The sequence below is a fragment of the Sinocyclocheilus grahami genome, unplaced genomic scaffold, assembly GCF_001515645.1.
Source record: "Sinocyclocheilus grahami isolate Dianchi unplaced genomic scaffold, SAMN03320097.WGS_v1.1 scaffold61.1, whole genome shotgun sequence".
Lineage (NCBI taxonomy): Eukaryota > Metazoa > Chordata > Actinopteri > Cypriniformes > Cyprinidae > Sinocyclocheilus > Sinocyclocheilus grahami.
The window spans coordinates 3089708-3110850 of NW_015505240.1; the positions used below are offsets into that span (position 1 = coordinate 3089708).

Sequence of the window (21143 nt, forward strand, 5' to 3'; positions counted from 1 at the left end):
CTGCAACGGTTAAAGTTAAAAATCATCATATGTGTTCTACTGAAGAAACAAAGTCACCTACATCTTGGATGCCCCGGGGGTAAGCAGATAAACATCACATTTTCATTTTTGGGTGAACTATCCCTTTAATGTTTTTTAAGTTGCTTTTCTGCTAAAATCTCTTATGCTCACCAAGGCTGCATTTATTTGATCAAAAATATTATTACAATTTAAAATAGCTATTTTCTATTTGAATATATTTTAAAATGTAATTTATTTCTGTGATGCAAAGCTGAATTTTCAGCATCATTACTCCAGTCTCCAGTGTCACATGATCCTCCAGAAATCATTGTGATATGCTGATTTGAAACATTTCTTCTTATTATTATTATCAATGTTGAAAGCAGTTTTCTTTTCTTTTCAGGATTCCTTGTTAAGAAAGTTCAAAAGAATCGAATAAAAAGCTTTTCAAAGAATGAACAGTAAAAAATGCAATAGCAGGACACAATTAATCTTTGTTATTTTAAAATGGCAAATACAGTCTCTTTTTAAATCAGTGACATTTTTGGTTTTACCAATCACAGATTTAGCATCAGTGAATATTTAAGTTTTAATTTTCTTATAAGACATTTCATGAAAAACAACAAGGCAAATAACAATGTTTTATAAATGCTGCAGCACTATTTGAAATGTCAAAAATAACTGCATGCAGGTTATTTTTAAGCTACATTAAATGCATAGATTTTTTTTGAGTGAAGTGTATTTTATTTGTTATATTTAGACAGGTTATGTAAATCCCTAATTAATCATCTTTTTTTCTCCGTCATAATATTATTATTTTCAATGTACAGCTGCTTCTTTACTTTGACTGAAGATGGATATTGTTTTAGCATAAAATGTGAACATACCTAATTCACACCATTATGTCCAAAAAAGTCTAAAATGTTCACATTCCAATTTTTCAGACACAAGTTATATTGCATGTGAACCTTGATGCCAAACAGTGTGATTTTTTCCTCCAAGTAGTCAATATTTTACGCTGCAAACAGTGCTGAACATCAGGCATTAATGACTGAACAATAGGTCACATGTGCTCGTCCCTCCCAGCACTTCAGCCGCTCTTAAGTGTCTTTGTTAGAGCACAACAGATGCATTTGTAAACGCCTGTAGCAGTTTTAGCCACACAATTAATCAAGAGAGCTGCTTTCTTTTGTGTTTTTATTGTTTCTTGTTTTCTTTTGTTACAATATCTGCTGTCACGGAGCACTTAGTTTATTTCAGCATCTGAAATCCCTCCAGGCCTCTGCTAACAGGCGCAGGGCTTTTACTGCAAGCTTTTTCACCTCTTCTACTGAACTCCAGTCACTCCGCTCCAGTTTAATACTGCTGTGGGCCACATTTTGTGCTGTAAACTACTGAATGCCATAATTAAGACTAAAATCCATTATGTTTTTTGACTTTATATGGCAGTGTATGGTGTTATGCATAAAAATAAATATTTGTTATTTTCTCTTAAAGTGATAGTTCACCCAAAAATGAAAACTTGCCTCATTTACTCACGCACATGTTGTTTAAAATTGGTATGATTTTCCAAAAAGTTCTATTTTAAAGAACAGTTTCTCAAAATATCTTCTTCTCAGTAATTGTATAATACATTAGAATTCTTACATCAAAATAATTCATATTACATTTAAAATTGTTACAAATGACTCTCTCTCACATTGTGCCAACTCATATATCCTACTTTGTTCTGTGCAACACAAAAGGAGATATTTTGTAGACGGTTCATGCTGCTCATTGTCATGGTTATTAGAGTTAACTACAACCATAAAAAATGTTTTAGTTACTTAAAATATACAATAACTGAAACTAAATAAAATATTAAAAAATACCTCAAACTTATAACATTTTTAGCTAGTTGCCAAGGAAACATTCTCGTTGTTTAGTTTAACTTGAAGTACTAAACTAGCTAAAACTAAATAAATTAAAACTAACAAATAAAATGTATAAAAACGGAAAAAAATGAACAATTAAAAAAAAAAATACATCTCTGAACTGAAATGAAAATGAACAGAAAAAATAAAAACAAATTCACAATATTAAAAAAACTGTAATAGTATATGTGATACTAAAATAACTCTGAAAAGCACCATAAAAGTGCATTATTTGCTATATTCTAAGTATAAAACAATATCAAAAACCAAATTTATATTACATTATATTTAATAATGTGTTAAATATTCTGCAACCAGGAATGGGTGCATTTTACTACTACTACTACTACTGCTATAATAATGATAATAATAATAACAATACAATGATTAACTAAAATTGTATTTAATAATACTAAATATTATTTATGAGAAAATAAGCATTTTGAAATGTGCATTATAAAAGCTATATCAAGGCTTCTCATTCAGTCATACAGTATTCACATAGAATGACAGTCTGTGCTTATATAACCTCATGGACATGCATAATGCTTTCAGTAAAGCCAGATAGGAACAAAGCATAAAAAATGTAGATGATAAAACAAGTGCAAGAACGGAGAGATGAAGCAGAGGGAAAAAGAGAAGAGAAAGAGCAGTTTTATCAGAGCATGTCAGCACATGTGCGCGTGTTTGTGACGCTGTCAGGAGATCGGAGACACGCTTGATAAGATTCTGTCTAATAGGAGCTGCTCCCCACGGTCGGGTCAGACAGCCGTTTCCAAAAGCTACCACACACACACACACACACACACCCCCGCGCTCAAACTCTTCCTCCTCCTCCTCCAGCCCTGACAGACAGCATGAAAAGCTCAGATTAAGAAGCCCATCATGTTGCCCTGAGCTGCCCACCGAGAGACCACGAAATCAAGCTGTCAGAACAACAGAGAGAGAGACAAAGAGAGAGAAAGCAAAGCCCCGACAGTGCCATAGAGAACCGGCGAGTTTGTTCAAGTGTCAAACATTGCATGTTTCTCTCAGTAAACCATTACTCTGCAGTACAAATGCAGATATTCATGGCGATAAAGAACGCTAAAATGGAAAGTGAATTGAGAGAAGTCGTAATTAATGTGACAGTGTAATTTGTGATTGAGCATGTGAATATCAGACATCTTTGTGTCGTCACACCTGTTCTATTCACATATTAGAGCTGACGTGATGAATCTTCGATCTGTCCTGCAGCCCTTACAAAGTTACAATCAGCTTCTTCCAACATATAGTTACTAGAGTTATTGTTGCTAATATAGAAGCATTATACATTAATGTGAGTTCTTTTAAACAGTTTGAGAAACGTTCAAAATCTCTCTTATTTTATTACTTTTTTAATGTTACCACATTTTATTCTAAAAATTAAATATTTTGAAAGAAGTCTCTTAAGCTCAAAGCTGCATTTACCTGATAAAAATACAGCAAAAACCATAATATTGTGAAATATTATTATTTACTATTTTAAATTACTATTTAAAATATATTAACTATTTCAATATATTTTAAAAAACTGAATTTGTGCCTGTGATTTCAAAGCTGAATTTTCAGCATCATTACTCCAGTCTTCAGTGTCACATGATGCTTCATCTCTCTTATTTTATTACTTTTTTAATGTTACCACATTTTATTCTAAAAATTAAATATTTTGAAAGAAGTCTCTTAAGCTCAAAGCTGCATTTACCTGATAAAAATACAGCAAAAACCATAATTGTGAAATATTATTATTTACTATTTTAAATGACTATTTAAAATATATTAACTATTTCAATATATTTAAAAAAAACTGAATTTGTGCCTGTGATTTCAAAGCTGAATTTTCAGCATCATTACTCCAGTCTTCAGTGTCACATGATGCTTCAGATGCGCAACACCGACATCTTACATCATCCTCCCGGAGCTGCTTCCGTGTACAACTGTTGGCGCAAGCTAGATTAAAGTGATTATTACATTTTGAATATGGATATTCTTACAAAAACGCATCGATTCGCTACAGGAGTCCTTTGTTCACCCCTCGGAGCCGTGCGAGATGCATTTTTTTTAAATGGATGGGCGCTTTTGATTTAACTTCTTTTGGACTGATGCATGCAACACCCGCTGAGTGGCATTAAACAGCTTGAAAGATCAAAGACAGTTTTTAATATAACTCCTACTGGATTCGTCTGAAAGAAGAAAGTCATATACACCTAAGATGCCTTGAGGGTGAGTAATTTATGGACTAATTTTAATTTTTGGGTGAACTAATAGATTAATTAATATTTCTATGGAATAATGTTTAAAAGAACAGCATTTATTTGACACAGTAATCTTTTGTAACTATGTCTTTACTGTCACTTTTGAACAATTTAATGCATCCTTGATTAAAGTATCAATTTCTTTCAAAAACTCCAAATGTTTGAATGGTAGTATATATGGCATTGCATATAACCCTTTATAAAGAATAATGCTACTTAATTGTAATTAAACTGAGCTTTATATTGTATAAAAAATACAATAAAACTTAGAGGCCATGCTGTATTGTGAATATAATGACCGATAAAGGGTGAATTTAGGCCCAACACAATCATAAAAACAAAGAAAGAAAGATTTTCATGCATCTTTAAATTCCTGTTGACTTTGGCTTTCCTGAGAATGGGAACTGACTCACTGAGTAAAAAAGCAGGATCACAAAGCCCACGCAGAATAATTCACGCTGTCAGTTACCATGGCAACACACGTACAACCACGCCACCCAGGTTTAATTGAAAGCGCAGTGTTTACATTGGCCTAATTGGAGTCGAATCACGTCGCAACAGAGTTTAAAAATAATTACTGAGGCACCAGCCGAATGCCTTCAAATCCTCTGATTTCAAATTATCCATTTCTAACCTCAATAAATCTACTTTAATTGAGGAAAAACACAGTGTGCCATGTGTTCTGTCAGAACGCTGTGATCAACTCTGTATTTTGAACTAAAATTACAGCACTGCTGTTCAGTAGCTACAGTTAGTGTGACCTCTATTAATCTGAGTGAAACGGCTCCCAACTCACATACACTTGAGTTAGTTTGAACAGCTTTTAATTGTCATTACGAGTGGAGTTGCATGTTGCTGATGGACTGTAATTCTCTTGATTTTATTAACTAAACAGTACAAAAGCAGGACTGCTGTTTACAGCACCATCTCACTCAGAACACACTCATTTAAACCTGTGATGCCCAAAAATGCTGTCTAGGTAGGCAGCTCACTAGATCTTGGAACACAGACAATTTTTTTTATTTTATTAAATTTTCTGATGTAATGATTTTTGTACAGGATGAAATGTTTTAAAGGTGCCATAGAATGCATTGATACAATATTTTAAATTGTTCTCTGATATCTACATAGAAGGTATGTGGCTTAGGTAAGGGCAAAAAATCTCCAGAAACGGTTTTACATGTCCATTTACAACCCTAGGATTTGTCCCTAGAATGAAATGGCCTGTTTTTACCTTATTTGGAAGGGTCATGAATAATAATGTTGAGCTCTGCTCTGATTGGCTGTTTCACAGTGCGGCTCATTTCAGTAGCTCACACAGCATGAAGGAAACACAGGGAAAATATATATTTCAATACTGTCTCTCGCAGTTATATCGTTGGGTAATTATACTGTATAAAAAAATACCACTAATGTCCCTTTAGTGGTTCCCGTTATTTTTATTCGAACGTGCGTTATTTGTTTTCCGTGCCTTTCTGAATACAGACACCAACCCATCCCTGCACATCACATCCCCTGCACAGCCTGGAACATAACATTTATTTCCATGATCTGTCATTTTCACTATTATCGTCACTTGTTTCTTCACAATACCTGCAGAACTTCTGATGGTTCGGCTGGTGGCTGGCATAGAACATGGGCGGGTATATGTAAATGTTGGGGGCGTAACTATTAGTGATCCCGACTGTAACATCATAATCGGTGTTATGTTCTGATTTGCCTATTTTTCAGTGGTCTTTTGTATGCACAAGATTTACATGAGGAGGAGGAAACAATGGTGTTTGAGGCTCACGGTATGCCATTTCCATGTACACAACTGTTATTATTCAGCTATGACAAGGTAAATACAGTTTTCCAATCTATGGCACCTTTAAAGGGAGAGAAACCAACTAATATAACAAAACATCACAGAAATCATATTGCTAAATCCATTGACACCAATGGCATATGATGTCATTCACGAACTGGCATTTTATATATATATATAGGTAGTGTACTGATAAACCTCCCAAAGGAAAAAATATGTGATAACTGGGAATGACCAAGTAGGGTAGTACAGTCCAGGTATGTCAGTATGGAGTATAATAAAAAGGTATTTTGCTCTGGGCTGCAGGTGCAAGTGGGTCCTCCAGGAGCCAAAGTCAGTACGGTATATATATACAGTGGGTACGGAAAGTATTCAGACCCCCATAAATTTTTCACTCTTTGTTATATTGCAGCCATTTGCTAAAATCATTTAAGTTAATTTTTTTTCCTCATTAATGTACACACAGCACCCCATATTGACAGAAAAACACAGAATTGTAATTATTGGGATTTTCTAAAGCACTAAAGGAGAGTAGAAATTAATACAGAGTACACAGAAAAAAGTGTAACTTGATAAACAATTAAAACTAGAATTAGAAATTGATTAGAAAAAGCTAAATAAATAAATACATAATACTAGGAATGTGACATACAAAGAAATTAGAACCTGGGGATCAGGGTTATTATAACTAAAACTAAAATTTGAACTAAAACCATAAAAAATAATAATAGTTTATTACTTGAAATAAAACTTTATAAAATTTTTAAACATTTAAAAAAATTTTTTTTTTTATTTAGTTTGACTTGATATACTAAAATAATAAAACTACAGACGGGGAAAAAAACTAATAAAAAAAGGCAAAAACTGCCAACAAAATTACTACTATTTGACTGAAAATAAAAAGAAAACAGAAAATACAAAAATAAAAACTAATTCAAAATATGAATAAAAATAGTAGTATCTCAATTATCATAATATAACATAAAAAATAAATTATCTGTGCAAAGTACAAAGTAAAAAACAAAGGTCACAAATTTTCTCAAAAAATAGCTGCATTTTTTCAAAACATTTGTTTTTGCATTTCAATGTTACGTTTTTTTTTAAAATTGTATGTGCTGAAGGGGCTGTATGTACTCAGTTGTCATCAACACCCTTTACCATAATTACTTTTATAATATAGCACAGTATCTCATAACGTATCGGGTATTCATAATTTAGGTATCGTTAGTATGATCTATAATGATTACGCCATTAAATGACTGGCTGAGAGGCTGAGATGAAGCAGCAGCACATGTGAGATGAGCGCACGATGAGTGTTTTTCTCTTGGAGTGCATCTTAACGGCACACTGACATCTTAACAGCCTCCAGTGATGAAAGGAGATGGTGCTGAGTTCTCTCTCGCACGCTTCCCTTCCATAAAAATGCCAGCCGCACATCTGCGTGCACATCAGATCAACTCTGTGTGTGATAAACAATGCCATAACGCTCAATAAAGATGGGGCTTGTTGCTTGACAGAGAAAAGCCTCACACTGGCCATAAACTACAATTTCTTGCCCAGTCTGGAAAATAGTGGTGGTGTAAATATTAGGAATCGGACTGAACATTTACAGTGGGTACGGAAAGTATTCAGACCCCCTTACATTTTTCCCTCTTTGTTATATTGTAGCCATTTGCTAAAATCATTTAAGTTAATTTTTTTCCCTCATTAATGTACACACAGCACCCCATATTGACAGAAAAACACAGAATTGTTGACATTTTTGCAGATTTATTAAAAAAGAAAAACTGAAATATCACATGGTCCTAAGTATTCAGACCCTTTGCTGTGACATGGTTCATCTCAACATGCCATGTTCAGTTCTCTCTGGCAGAGAGGCATTGAATGAGCCTTCAAATGCACTTAATGTTGTTTTTTGTGGTGTCCAGGACGGCCTGCAATCGATACAATGTTAACTGAATCCTAACAAGGAATCTGGGATCTTCACTCTCATAATAAACATCCTCAAAAGAACTGCAATACATACCTGTTCCCCATACTTCATGCTGAACACTGCAAGAAAATATCAACTAAATGACAGTACATGAAACTCCTGACTGGCTCTCATCCAATCAGAGCAAGTGACAGTAGCTGGTTAGTTCTCTGAAATCCTTTCAGTACATGATTAGTTTAGTTTCAATCAGCGGTCAGAGGTATTTATTCATAAATGTTCCCTCTTAAGAAACTTATTTTAGAGAGATGTGTGTCAGGAACACATCAGAGGCAAAAAACAAATATTATACTGTACAGAAAGGCTTGATTCTTACTCTGTTCATTAGCAGCTTCATTTAAACCAGACGTCATGTGATCATATTACAATGACATCACAGTGAATCCATGTGGCACAAAACAAATCACAGTATAATATGATACAAATAAGAAAAACAAACAAGAACTACTTCTCAGTTTCCATATTGTTTTTTTTAATCACTGTAATTTTAAGCAAATTAAACTCCTGTCAGGAATAACACATAGTTTTGCAATTTTGGTCACACAAAGAGCAGACAGAGAACGGCACATGCTAGTCAGCATCATGTCATCTGGGACATTTATCAAAATGAAATCTTACCAACAAATAAAAAGCTGTGCAAACTGTCAGCATTGAGCTCAAAAAGCCTTTCTGAATACAGTCAAATCTCACAGATTAGCAGAGAACATTAATGCGCCCGTAATGAAAGCAGAGACTTATGCAAAGCATATCTGGGGCATAAAATCTCTTGAAATGAGAACAGATATGAAGCCATCTTTCTGTCATCTTTTCCAAACAATACAAATCCTCCCGAGTGTCATTATTACCCAGAGTGAGCTATATTTGAATACAGCACCTGTCCTGAGTGTGAAAGAGTGACGGTGAGATTTGATCTCTTTCTAGGGGCCGCTGTTGGTCAGGGCCGTTTTAACCTGTCGCAGGAGCATAGAGCCCATGACTGTTTTCTCAGTGTTAATGGTGATCATAGCGTCAGGATCCTTCAGGGCGACCGACACCAGGACCAGAGATCCAGAACTCACCGTCTTACCGGCAAACCTGGAAATACACGCAGAAAAATGGATTGGCTGGTTAGTTGGTGTTTCATCGGCATGCCAGCTTCATGGCGAGCAACGACTTTAAATAGTATAAAAGAGCAATTTAAAAACATATATGTGACCCTGGACCACAAAACCAGTCATAAGGGTCAATCAAAATTGAGATGTATACATCATCTGAAAGCTGAATAAATAAGCTTTCCATTGATGTATGGTTTGTTAGGATACAACAATATTTGGCCGAGATACAACTATTTGAAAATCTGGAATCTGAGGGTGCAAAAACATCTAAATATTGAGAAAATCACCTTTAAAGTTGTCCAAATTAAGTTCTTAGCAACGCATATTACTAATCAAAAATTAAGTTTTGATATATTTACGGTAGGAAATTTACAAAATATCTTCATGGAACATGATCTTTACTTAATGTCCTAATGATTTTTGGCATAAAAAAAAACCAATAATTTTGACCCATACAATGTATTTTTGGCTATTGCTTCAAATATACCCCAGCGACTTAAGACTGGTTTTGTGCTCCAGGGTCACATATACAAGTACGTTTTTAAAGTTTGCTTCAGATAGAAAATCTAACATGGATTCAGGATTGATTTAAAATATCTTAAAACGTTTTTTCAACAGAGAAATATTAAACATTAAATCAATATAATTCATTCAAAATGGACACAATTTACTTCACAAATACCCTTAATATTATTGTGCACAATTCATCAGTTCATATTCCTCCAAAAATGACTCTTCTGAAGACGTAACCAATGAACTTGAAATTAATTACATGAAATGAACTGTGAATGAGATTTTTATAAACTAAATTAGAGAATAAATGAAAGGTGCCTGCCACAATCAATACATTTGCAGTGTTCGCAGAGGATTTAATGACTAATGATCTGAAAAGGTGATAATGATAATAGCCAAACAGTTAGTGATAATATATTAAAGGTTTACACAATATTCTAGTATTTATTATTTTTGAACCATTGTCAAAAGAAACATTGATGAGACTCATATTTTTGGAAAACCCACACACACACAAACAAATAAAATATAAAAAATACAGATCATTTTTGTTAATTGTGTAAGGTAAATACTATTCCATATGCCGTAACTCATTAATATAAAATAAATATAATATAATATAATATGAGCATAGGTTTACAGATTATATAAAAAAAGGTTTATAAACACTGTATAATGACAAATTATTGTTTGTGGGCTTACAGCAAAGTAAGATACTTTGCAAAATGAATATCAGATTTCCAAGAGTTGATAACAATGAATAAGTATGTAAATTAATACATTAAATATATTTAATAAAGTGCATAAATATGTGCCATACCCATATGTGAGCACTGGAGAGTGAAGGGGGAGATGTGTGTGAGTGGGTAGTGAACAGGCACGGCAGTCTATTATTTGGTCTGATTAAGAAGCTATTAGGGGCCAAGGGACACACTCCTGTCAATCACAGACTCGAACCCGGTAGCCTCTCACAGACAGGGAGCAAAGTGTGGGGGTGTGCACTAAATAGAGTGCAGAGGACTGGATTAACTTCAGTGGAGATGGAGTAAAGCATACTGAGCAATATTATGATTTTAATAAAAGCTCTACGAGAATTACTGTGTGATATCCATGTTGCAGTATTAAAGGCCATTCACACCAGTAGAGAAATGATTAATCAAATAGAATTGTGATTTTTGTTGGTGATTCATTCTGCTTTGTCTTTTCACGTTAATATTTCAAACTATAAATAAAACTAAACTAAACTAAGCATGCTTTACTTTTACATTTTACATGTAGTCATTTAAGAGACACTTTTATCTAAAGAGACTATTTTGCAGTACATAAGTGGCAAGTGTAAGCTAGAGTCGTTCACAAGCAATGCAAACTTTCATTGGGATCTGCACAAATTTAGCATGCCTAAAAGAACGCAAAACACGCTGCAATTTATGTGCTTTAAACAATAAGCTAAGAGACGCTATTCTATATTCAAAATAAAAAAGATGTTGGGGCACAATGGAGTTGCTATATGCACAATAAAACACAATCCTGAGTGCCTCTTCACTTAAATAAAGTGGCATCTCTCTGCTAGTAGATATAGTCAGATATTTAGTAGAAGTAAAGTGCTTAATGCAAATCAGATATTTTCATTGCAAGAACAAGGTGAAATAAATCAATGAAATAAAGTGAATAATAAATAATGTAATTAATAAAAAAATACAAAACAAAATGTAAAATAAAACAAATTAAAGAAATAAAACAAAAAATGGAAAAATATAAACAAACGAACAAATAAAAGAAGAAAATGATAATTAAACCAAACAAAAAAATCTTTGTTGTAAAAATAAACTAAATTAAAGAAATAAAAACCAAACACACACACACACACACATACATACATACATACATACATACATACATACATACATACATACATACATACATACATACATACATACATACATACATACATACATACATACACCAACCAAACAAATAATATTCATGGTAAAAATAAAATGTAATAATAATAAAAACATAAAAAATAAATAAATACTCAATCTGCATGGTGAATAAATAAATAAAATAAAATAGAAATCAAACAAATAAATGATAATTCAACCAAACAAATATATATATATATATATCACCATGAAGATTATGTTTGTTTGAAAAATTCTAAAAGGCATGCTAATGACACATTCTCCAAATAACTGTCTAAGTAAGATGGTTTGACCATTTCTAATGGTATGAAAAAGCAGAATAGTTTACCCTCATATGCAAACTAAGGATAATAATTGGCCTCTGTAATGTGCAGTGGTACAGCAGGGTGAACAGGTTTATTTTCACACAACTGGAACACTTTTTTGACCAAACATCTTGGAAAGGAACAATTTATTTTAAAATGCAAAATAAAACCCACTACTAAAATGTAAATGGATGTGCTGTCACTGTCCTATAATGGTATGATGCAAGTAAATTAAAGTGAGCTATAGTAATAATAGAGATGAACTGTACTAATGAACCGTTCCATAGCGCTGTGGGAGAATTCCTGGCGTCCAGTATCCCTGGTAACGTCACAGACTGGAAACACTAGTGAACGCACCACACACGGCTCCACTGACAGTGCAGACACGACCCTGTCCGACCTCTGCGCCCTTGTACCTCCTTCCTGTCTGTCTCTCCTTCCCTCTCTCACTGAGGGGGACCCACGTGCCTGATACACTGCCATCTGCCTCCCATTTACACAGCCTATTATACAACAATCAACCGTTTAGCACACACCCTCACACACGGGGACCCCATTTAGCACTGAGAAGCACACACACCCCCCCCCCCACCAGGAGGCCCCTCTTTCCAGGAGGTCCCTCTTTTACTCCCAAACTCTCTGTCTCACGCACTCACACACACACACACAATGACCACCATTTAGCCATGACAGCATGAGACACAAGGGCCGTCAGAGCTACTGCTAACCAACTGGAGAGGGCGTCACATCTGACAATCAGCACACACACATAAACACACACAAATGTTACATGATAGACAAAACGATAGAACAACGGATAGATGGATAGAATGACAGAGAGAATGACAGACAGATATATAAACAGACATTTATAGATAGTTCACATATACAGACATTGCAGATGTAGTGCATTATATCTGTGCTGTCAGTGTGCTGCTGACACTCTGAGCTCTCGCTCCCTGCGGCACTACTAATGGAGTCACTTTATAAGAGTCTTATTTACACACGCACTTAACATGGCCCTGAGGCACAGCCTATGTGTGTGATAGAACCCATAGCCACTTCATGATTTTAGTGGTCTCTAAGCTTACATATACAAATATAGACAAACACGGTACAATTACAGCTGCAGGTCCTGATACTGGACAGTCATTCGGTTTAACTCTGTCTATCAGTCGCTCATTCTCACACAAAATAAACATTCACACTCCCACAGCAGCTTTACTAAGTGTGTGTGTTGTATATGGTGTGGTTCAGGCTCTAAATGGGTCATTGGTATTCTGGTCTGTCACCACTGGGCCTCTGAACTGGATTAATTGAGGCTGTGGGAAGAAAAGCAAAGCAGTAGCCCAGTGCTGGCCAGCCGGACCGCTATCGATCCACACACACACACACACACACACATGCTCCTAATCAGAGAGAGAGAGATTAAATGACTGTCGCCTCTTTATTCAACCTTAAAGACTGGACTAGTAAGATTCCTGTTCACAGGCAACAGTTATCATTCACTTTCACAGATGGACCTTAACAGTGAAAGAAACATTGCTCAGGTCAAATTTATTGGATTAAATTTGTACTGATAACGGGTCCGCATCACAGATTAGCAAAAGTGTTGATGTAAATGGATGAATGTCACAAAATAAATAAATAACAATTATGTAAAAATAAATACATTCATAGAAAAATAAACAAAAGTACATTTATATTAAACACACATATATATATATATATATATATATATATATATACATATATATATATATATATTCTTTATTTTTATTTTTTTTTTAAATTAATTTATTTATTTTTACATTTAATGATACAGATGGAAAATTTTGTAAATGCCAGGGTGGATAATAACTTCTGAGGCTAGGAATATACTAGGAAAACTGTATTTTGAGTTTTTTTAGAGCACGCAGCACAGTGTGAGCAGGGTTTGCACATAAGTGGGGCTGTACATAATGAAATGCAAAACCTGTGCAGCTAACAATTGGAATATATATATATATAATTATACCATAAAATTGGCACTGAATAAGTATAAAAAACATATATATATCAAAACCTGTATTAAAAAATATTAATGAATATATCAATATATTAAATAAAAAAAATAAATAAAAAAAAAGAACAGTGCATTACTATAATTTTGGGGGGAAATTATCCTGAACATGTCAATTAAAAAAAAAAAAGTTGTATATATAACTAATAACTAATGGTCCTAAAATGGCTTTTATATACTTTATGCTGAATATTTATTTTCTATTTTGAGGTGACATTTTTCCTTCAGATTTAAAAGCTACTTAGTCCTATAGGATTGGCACTGGTCATCACTGAGCCATAATGGTTAACAACTATTACTAAATTTCCTATTTACGTATCTGCAAAAGCCAGCATTCAGAAGGTAGTCATGAAAGCAAATGTTTTGCACTGGATGCACCATATGTTAAAGCCTTATTCTGCTATCTTGTTCCTCTGTGTCCTCAAATCTGCAGAGAGTGTTTTAGTCATCAATTGCCAAATGTCCGTGCCAAGTATGTTTGTGTGTGAGCGTGTGTGTCTGTTTTAAGAGTCCTCTGTACTAATAGAGGTTAATGTGAGTGACCAGATGACCAGCTGTCCCTCTCCAAAATGAAGGACAAGGTTCTCTCCTCTTCTCTGAAACAAATTCCACTCACACAGCTGCTAACTAACTAACACACAGAGGAGAAAAGAGCACATAAACTAAAGAGCATGCATGAAATATGATGTAAACGGACATGAAACAGTGTAGTAGGGCGGAGGACAGGAGACAGATATCACAAGGCTCCTCAAAAGCTCAATGCGATGACTCAGTGAAGACAGAAGTGAAGAACGTACTAAAAGGAACCAAAAAACCAAACCCTTGATGAACCTCAATCCACATTTTAAAGGAGATGTTGATCTACCTGTTGTCCAGCTATAGAGTCATGCTAGTTTTACTTGATCTTAGTGCGGCGTTCGACATCATGACATACTCGCAGATCGATTACAAAACTATACAGGTATTCAAGGGCCGGCTTTAAGATGGTTTAGATCCTACCTATCCGATCGCTACCACTTTTTTGATTGCATTATATAATAACTGCTGTTAATAGTGTTCATCGTCTGTTTGATTACGTCTTTAACTGATTTTTCCGTACATTTCTGGCGTATGTACATAAACTGACAGTCACCACTGATAAGTTACTACTAAATATTGTAGAAAGGTAATTTTCTGTAAAGTTGCTTTGCAACGATTTGTATCGTAAAAAGCGCTATACAAATAAACTTGAATTGAATATAGTTTGGCCAAAAAAAAAAAATCTGAATATTTGTTCATCATAATCAAGTTGTTCTTTACTGCACATTCACCACTTACAAAGTTCTAAATGTATTTTATGTTATTAATCAGCTACCAATAGTTCTCTAGTACTATTAGTCCAAATGAACACATATTATATAAATACATACTGTATGTATAGATTTTAGTATATTTTGTATATGTATTTATTTACAAATACATCTTATATGTTAATAATTGTTCCAAATATGTTAATTATGTTAATAATTAACATGTTAATAACATGTTAATAATGATAATCATAATATTATACATATATTAACTGATAAATTGTATGTGTGTGTGTGTGTGTGTGTATTAACAATTAAATAAAATATCAAATTAATGTTATATATAAATGCAAAATTCAGCAACGTTGTCAGTAAATAGCTGGTTAAAAGCAGCAGCCCTATTAAAGAAGCAATAGTTCCATTCTCATGCATAATCTTTACAACTCTGTTTTTTTTCGTTAACACTATGATACTTCTGTGCAATAAAAAGGTTGATTAGTTGACTAGTTGTTGAGCTAACCCACCAACTAACATTAAACACATACACAAGAAAAAGCCTTTTATATGTGATATGTCCCGTTATGACTACTTATGACTGCTGTGATTTTGCTTGCTAAAATAACAAAACAAAACAACAACAGTGAGAATAGCTGTGATTCATTCGGTCTCTGTTTAGTAACAGAGAGGACAGGATGTTTTCCTTCTGTGATCTAGAGAAGGACAGGAACAGAGTCTTTGTTTTCCAAGCCCATTTAGAAGCAGCTCCCCTGGATTTCTTGCATTCGCCCACTGAAGCAGTGCTGCCCCCTGCTGCCAAACAGAAGAACTGTAACTCACAAACACCCACAATCCACTAAAGAACTGGGGTCAATTAGCTCTACCAGATCAGTATTCACCATTTAACACAGAAAGTGCATGACTTTGTGCGTAAATAGTTAATAATGGCTTAGAGAAGGCCTCTACAACAAAAGTATTCTACTAAAAATGTGTCCAACATGGAAATAGAAACCATACACTGAATTAGTTGGTGTTGGAGTTGCACATAAATGAGATAATCAAGGAATATACAGCCCTAAATACAGATTTCTGGGTAAAAAGGACACCAGTTGGGACTGTGGGACATAGAGAATCTCTATTTTACAGCCTAACACTGAGAAACCGCTCAAATGAAATGTGTATCTAATTATATTTATTTGTTGTCACCTGACTACATGAACCAGTTAAAATCTAAACTGCATTACAAAAATTATTTCAAACCGAATAAAATCACAAAAATGCCACTATTAAACTTTACAGAAACAACTTAGTAAAAACTCACACTGGACATCTCAGTAATTTGTTTATGAGGGTAAATGTCTCAGGTTTGTAGAGGAAGGATAAAGGAGAGGTTTTTTTTGGGATGTCTGTTAAGAAACAGCCGTGTGATTGATGACATGCTCTCATTTGCCCGATTGCGTATTCTAAATGAAATATAGGCCTTTTCCACAGACCTGCAGGCATTGATTTCCACTCAGCCTGTGTGCTGTGTGTCCTTGTGAGGAAGATTTTAATGCTTCTCAAGGGTGCTTTCATATTCGCTCATATTTTATAATTAAATTAGCCTGCATCAGAGACTGCCCCAAAGTCCAGACCAAACGTCACTGTGTTTGTGTGCATATATGAGACAGAGACAAATACGTTTGTCTGTGTGTCAGCAAGAAGGCTGCGTGTGTGTGTGTGTGTTTCTGCGTGTATGAAAGTTCTGGCCGCTATAGTCCTTTACAAGGACAGAAAGCTTTGTCCTACGGTAATTACGCCGCAAAATATAGATCTTTATAAATGTTCAGGAGACACATACAAGTACATGAATCCCGATGGCTAATTAGGGCCTTTAAAAACATTGCAAACTGCATTTTAGGAATAAAAACATTGTTTACTTTACTTATGAACCACTTTTCCTTTTGACGACATTCCCAAAAGTACGTTTTTAGGGGCATTTTTTTTTTCAGCAGAACTGTTCCCAAAGTATAACTAGGTAAGACATAAATACACATTTAAGTTTCTGAAGAGAAGAAGCAGCTATTAAAATTTAAAACTACAGGGCACTGGGAAAAAAGTGATAAAATACAACAGTAAAACTGAAAATGTAAAAGACTTAATTATTTCTAAGAAACAGGACATATGCTTTATTTTTACCTGTATATGTTCTCCTGACCGGATGGAATAACCCCTAGGTTGGCGACAGACACCACCTTTCTGTTTACTGATTGGCTGGAGACGTTCTCCGGCGTAATGGTAATTGTTGCCGAAGACTCGTTCATGCCTACCAGTTTACCTGAGCACAGAAATAAACATTAGTTTTACACTCTACAGAGGTATTCATTACACAGTTGAAAAATCACCAATTTGCACCTTATTGTATTTCTTTTATTATTATTTTATGTAAATTGTTCTGGGAGCTCAAATTGGATTCAAACGCAGACGAGCCACATGAGCCACAAATTAATTTATATTATCACATTGTTCAAAAGAGTGGGGTCTATAAGATTTTTTTTTTTATGTTTTCAAAAGTCTTATGCACAGCAATCAAAAATACAGTTAAAACAGTAATATTATGAAATATTATTTAGTCATTACTCCAGTTTGTAGTGTCTTATGATCCTTCAGAGATCATTCTAATATGCTGATTTGCTGCTCTAGAAACATTTCTTATCAATGTAAATTAGTTAAAAAAGTTTAATATTTTTGTGAAAACTGTGTGCATCCTTATTGAATAAAGTTATTAATTTCTACTGACCACAAACTTTTGAACAACAATACGTATATACGGACTGTCATGCTAAAAAATAATGACAAAAAAGGTTAATAAAACTACTGTAAAAAGAGCTAGAAGTAAAAAGATTTCAGAAGGTACAAAGGAGAGAGATTAGCACATTTAATTTAGACTTTAGTGAATGCATTTTCATTTTTGAATGAACTATCCCTTTTAAAATCTTAAAATAAACAAACTTAAACTGAAAGGAACACCAGAAACATCTGTTCTGCATACAGCTTTTAGGAAAGTGTGCCTCTTACTCGTGGAAAGACAAACCTAGCATGTATACGTGTCCTTTCTTTCATATTTAACATTTGACGAGCGCACAAAGAAAGGTACTGGGAGTCAAAACAATCTCGGCTTTCGGTAAGAGCATGTGATATTTGTGGGCCTTGTTGGACCACTACACTTGATTAAGACTAAAACGAGCGGAGAAACACGGAGGCCGTGCAGGACATTAGCCAGAGATGGCGTGAATAAGCCTTGTCGAACGGTAACAAGCACATAAAAGCAGCACACCGCTGCTCCTTAACAAGCTTCTTCAGGGAAACACGCGCAGACAATATGGCTTAATGTGTGCAAACTGGACTAAATGAAAATGTTGTGTTTCACTTAAAAAACACAGACAGACTGGGTGCTTTTCTTTCCAAAAGGCACAAACTACGGCCCACTTCAGCGTGGATTTCAAATGGCACGAATGTAAGAGTGCACACAGTGATACGTGCAAACACACAGAGACACACACACACGCGTACTCTCTCTCGTTTAGGGGGCAAGGTTTTGAGAGTGCTCATTTAAAGTCTTAAATCTGTCCATTAGGCTCTATTGTAGAGAAAATGTGGAGTAAATGAATATAGCGCGGCTTATGCTAAAAGCCTTTGCCACAGCAACCAATTAAGAATAAATGATTGGCTATAAAAAGTGCCTTACTTCCTGTTCCTCATCTGTAAATAGTGAGGCGGGAAGCACTCTCTTCGCTCATTAAAATGTGCGCGCACGCGTGTCGTCCTGAGTGAAGGTAAAGGCAGCTCTCTAAAAAGACAAGGCAGGAATCCATTGAGCGTAAATGAAAAATCAAACCCGCCGTTTCTTTCGCAGAGCGTCTGCTTCATTATGTCAGCCTAATGTTGGGCCCTAAAGCAGAGAAAGGTATTTGAACAGGCCAGGTGGATGTGTGTGTGTGTGTGCGTTCCCGAAAGGCATCCGAACAAGCCAGATGCACGTTAAACCAAGCTTTTCTCTTCTTGGCTTTCATTTATTTGGTTTTCCCATGCTTGTGTTTGGTTTTATCAGCTGAAACGGTTTGTTGCGCAAATGAAGGGGGAACAGGAGTTTGATCAGGAATTTAAAGGTGAACTGAGCATTTCTGTGTCACTAACAAAACATAAAAACTAAAAAATGACTGTTTCAAGCAGGTTTCCGGTCTGTCATTGGTCAGACAAATAGATAGCTCCGTCCCAAATTGATATGATTGGTTGAGACACTGACTGCGTCCAAAATCACATACTTCCCCCTACTACACTGAAAAAAACTTGGTGTAGAAACAATTCTCACTCAAAAAGTGATATACTCCAATAATCTGTGTTTTATGTAAAACTTCGAAAAATCGTTTTTTACTGTGTATATAATAGGAATAAAAGGACACAAGACAATATTGCAAATGTAGTACATCCAGACTTATTCTTACTACACACATTCATACCAGTATTTTTTTTTTTTTCACATGATCGAGATACTATTATCGTTTCTACTGTTTTGAACTAGTTTTTATTTTGATATTTTCTGTTTTCAGTTCATTTTAGTTAAAGTTTTAGCAACTTTGTTGCGTGCTTTTGTAATTTTTAATTAAATTTGTGTTACTTTTATTAGTTTTAAAATGTCTACATTGTTTTTATAAATTTATTGCAGTTTAGTTATTTTAGTACATCGAGTTAAACTAAATGAAAATAAGAAATGTTGCCTTGGCAACTAGCTGAGATAAAATAAGTGACTTTTTTATTTCAACGTACATTAAATTTTTAGTAAAAAAAAAATAGTGTGTTCCTTTTATGGTTTTAGTTTCACTTAACTATAATAACCCTGATTCATACTTTATAGTATATACTTTTTAACAGTCCCAAAGTAATTACTGTATACGCCTCTACTAAACAAGCTTTCATGTGTGCGGTTGCCAGATATCAAGAGTTCAAATCCACAAATCAGAGCTTCTCTGTTAAAAAGATGCATTTTCTGCCTGGTGTTTTGCTTATTTTTTGCAATCTGGCAACCATGCGCATGCGCTCATTCTTCATTGCGGAAGCGCCGACGATGATCTGAAAAAGATCTCCATGTGAGATGTTCAGCTCAAATGAAAGTGTCATTCAGCCAGTCTGTGTTCTCTCATGATATCTCGACTACTTTGTTTGCGATTGTGGCTGCTGAATAAATGCACTTCCTTAACCACTGTTGTTTTAATAGAGAAACATTGCAATTTGGAATTATTGGAATTCCTATTAGGAATTTTAGTGTTAAAATATTTTTGTTTGTTTTTGCCAGTTTTCATAATGTAAACAGAGAGAGTGCATATCCAAGTCTTTGATATTAATTTATATATTAAATAGCCTATAATAAATCTGTACACTAGATGAGGTAAAATAAACCATGTGTATGAGTATATGAGACTAAATATGATAGTAACTAAAAAGTACATTTGACACCAGGACTAAGACTAAAATTAATTTTAAAGACTAAGACTAAATTAAAAATGTCTGACAAAATTAACACTAATTCAGAAGAGGTATGGAAAATATGCGATTTTAGACAGACAGTAAAAGGCATTTTGAAAAATAAAAAATAAACATTGGCTTAGGACAAGGTTAACAGCTAAGACAGCAGGTGTAAAAAATAAATAAAATAAACAGTGTGTTCATAAGAGAGCAGATGTAAAAAAAAAAATTGTTAATATCAATCAGTTTCTCGCAAAACAGTGCTTAAACACTTAGGACCCCCAGGGTCCTGTGGAGAACAGGTCAGACACATCTGGTCTAATTCTCCTTGGACAACTTGTGTCGGCCTCCAGCGGAGACACTAGCGGTGTACATGTGAAGTATATTATGTGTGTCAGATTTGCCTTTCTAAGATTTCTGCATCAGCAGTTATCTTCACAGGGGCAGCTCGAAGATCAGGGACAGTATTTCATGAG

At 34.6% G+C, this 21143-nt stretch overlaps 1 protein-coding gene across 4 annotated transcripts in view; it reads right to left on the minus strand.

Annotated features, from left to right (window-relative positions):
- Positions 1-8441: 8441 nt before the first annotated feature.
- ap3b1a (adaptor related protein complex 3 subunit beta 1a) overlaps positions 8442-21143 on the minus strand; it is a 61559-nt gene continuing 48857 nt past the window's right edge. For all 4 annotated transcript variants that reach the window (XM_016271276.1, XM_016271275.1, XM_016271274.1 and 1 more), the window contains exons 26-27: positions 17344-17482; positions 8442-9057 (exon numbers count right to left, since the gene is read on the minus strand). In XM_016271276.1, coding sequence (XP_016126762.1) covers positions 8901-9057; positions 17344-17482 — 296 coding nt within the window. In that variant the 3' untranslated portion in view covers positions 8442-8900. The remainder of the gene's footprint in view (positions 9058-17343; positions 17483-21143) is intronic.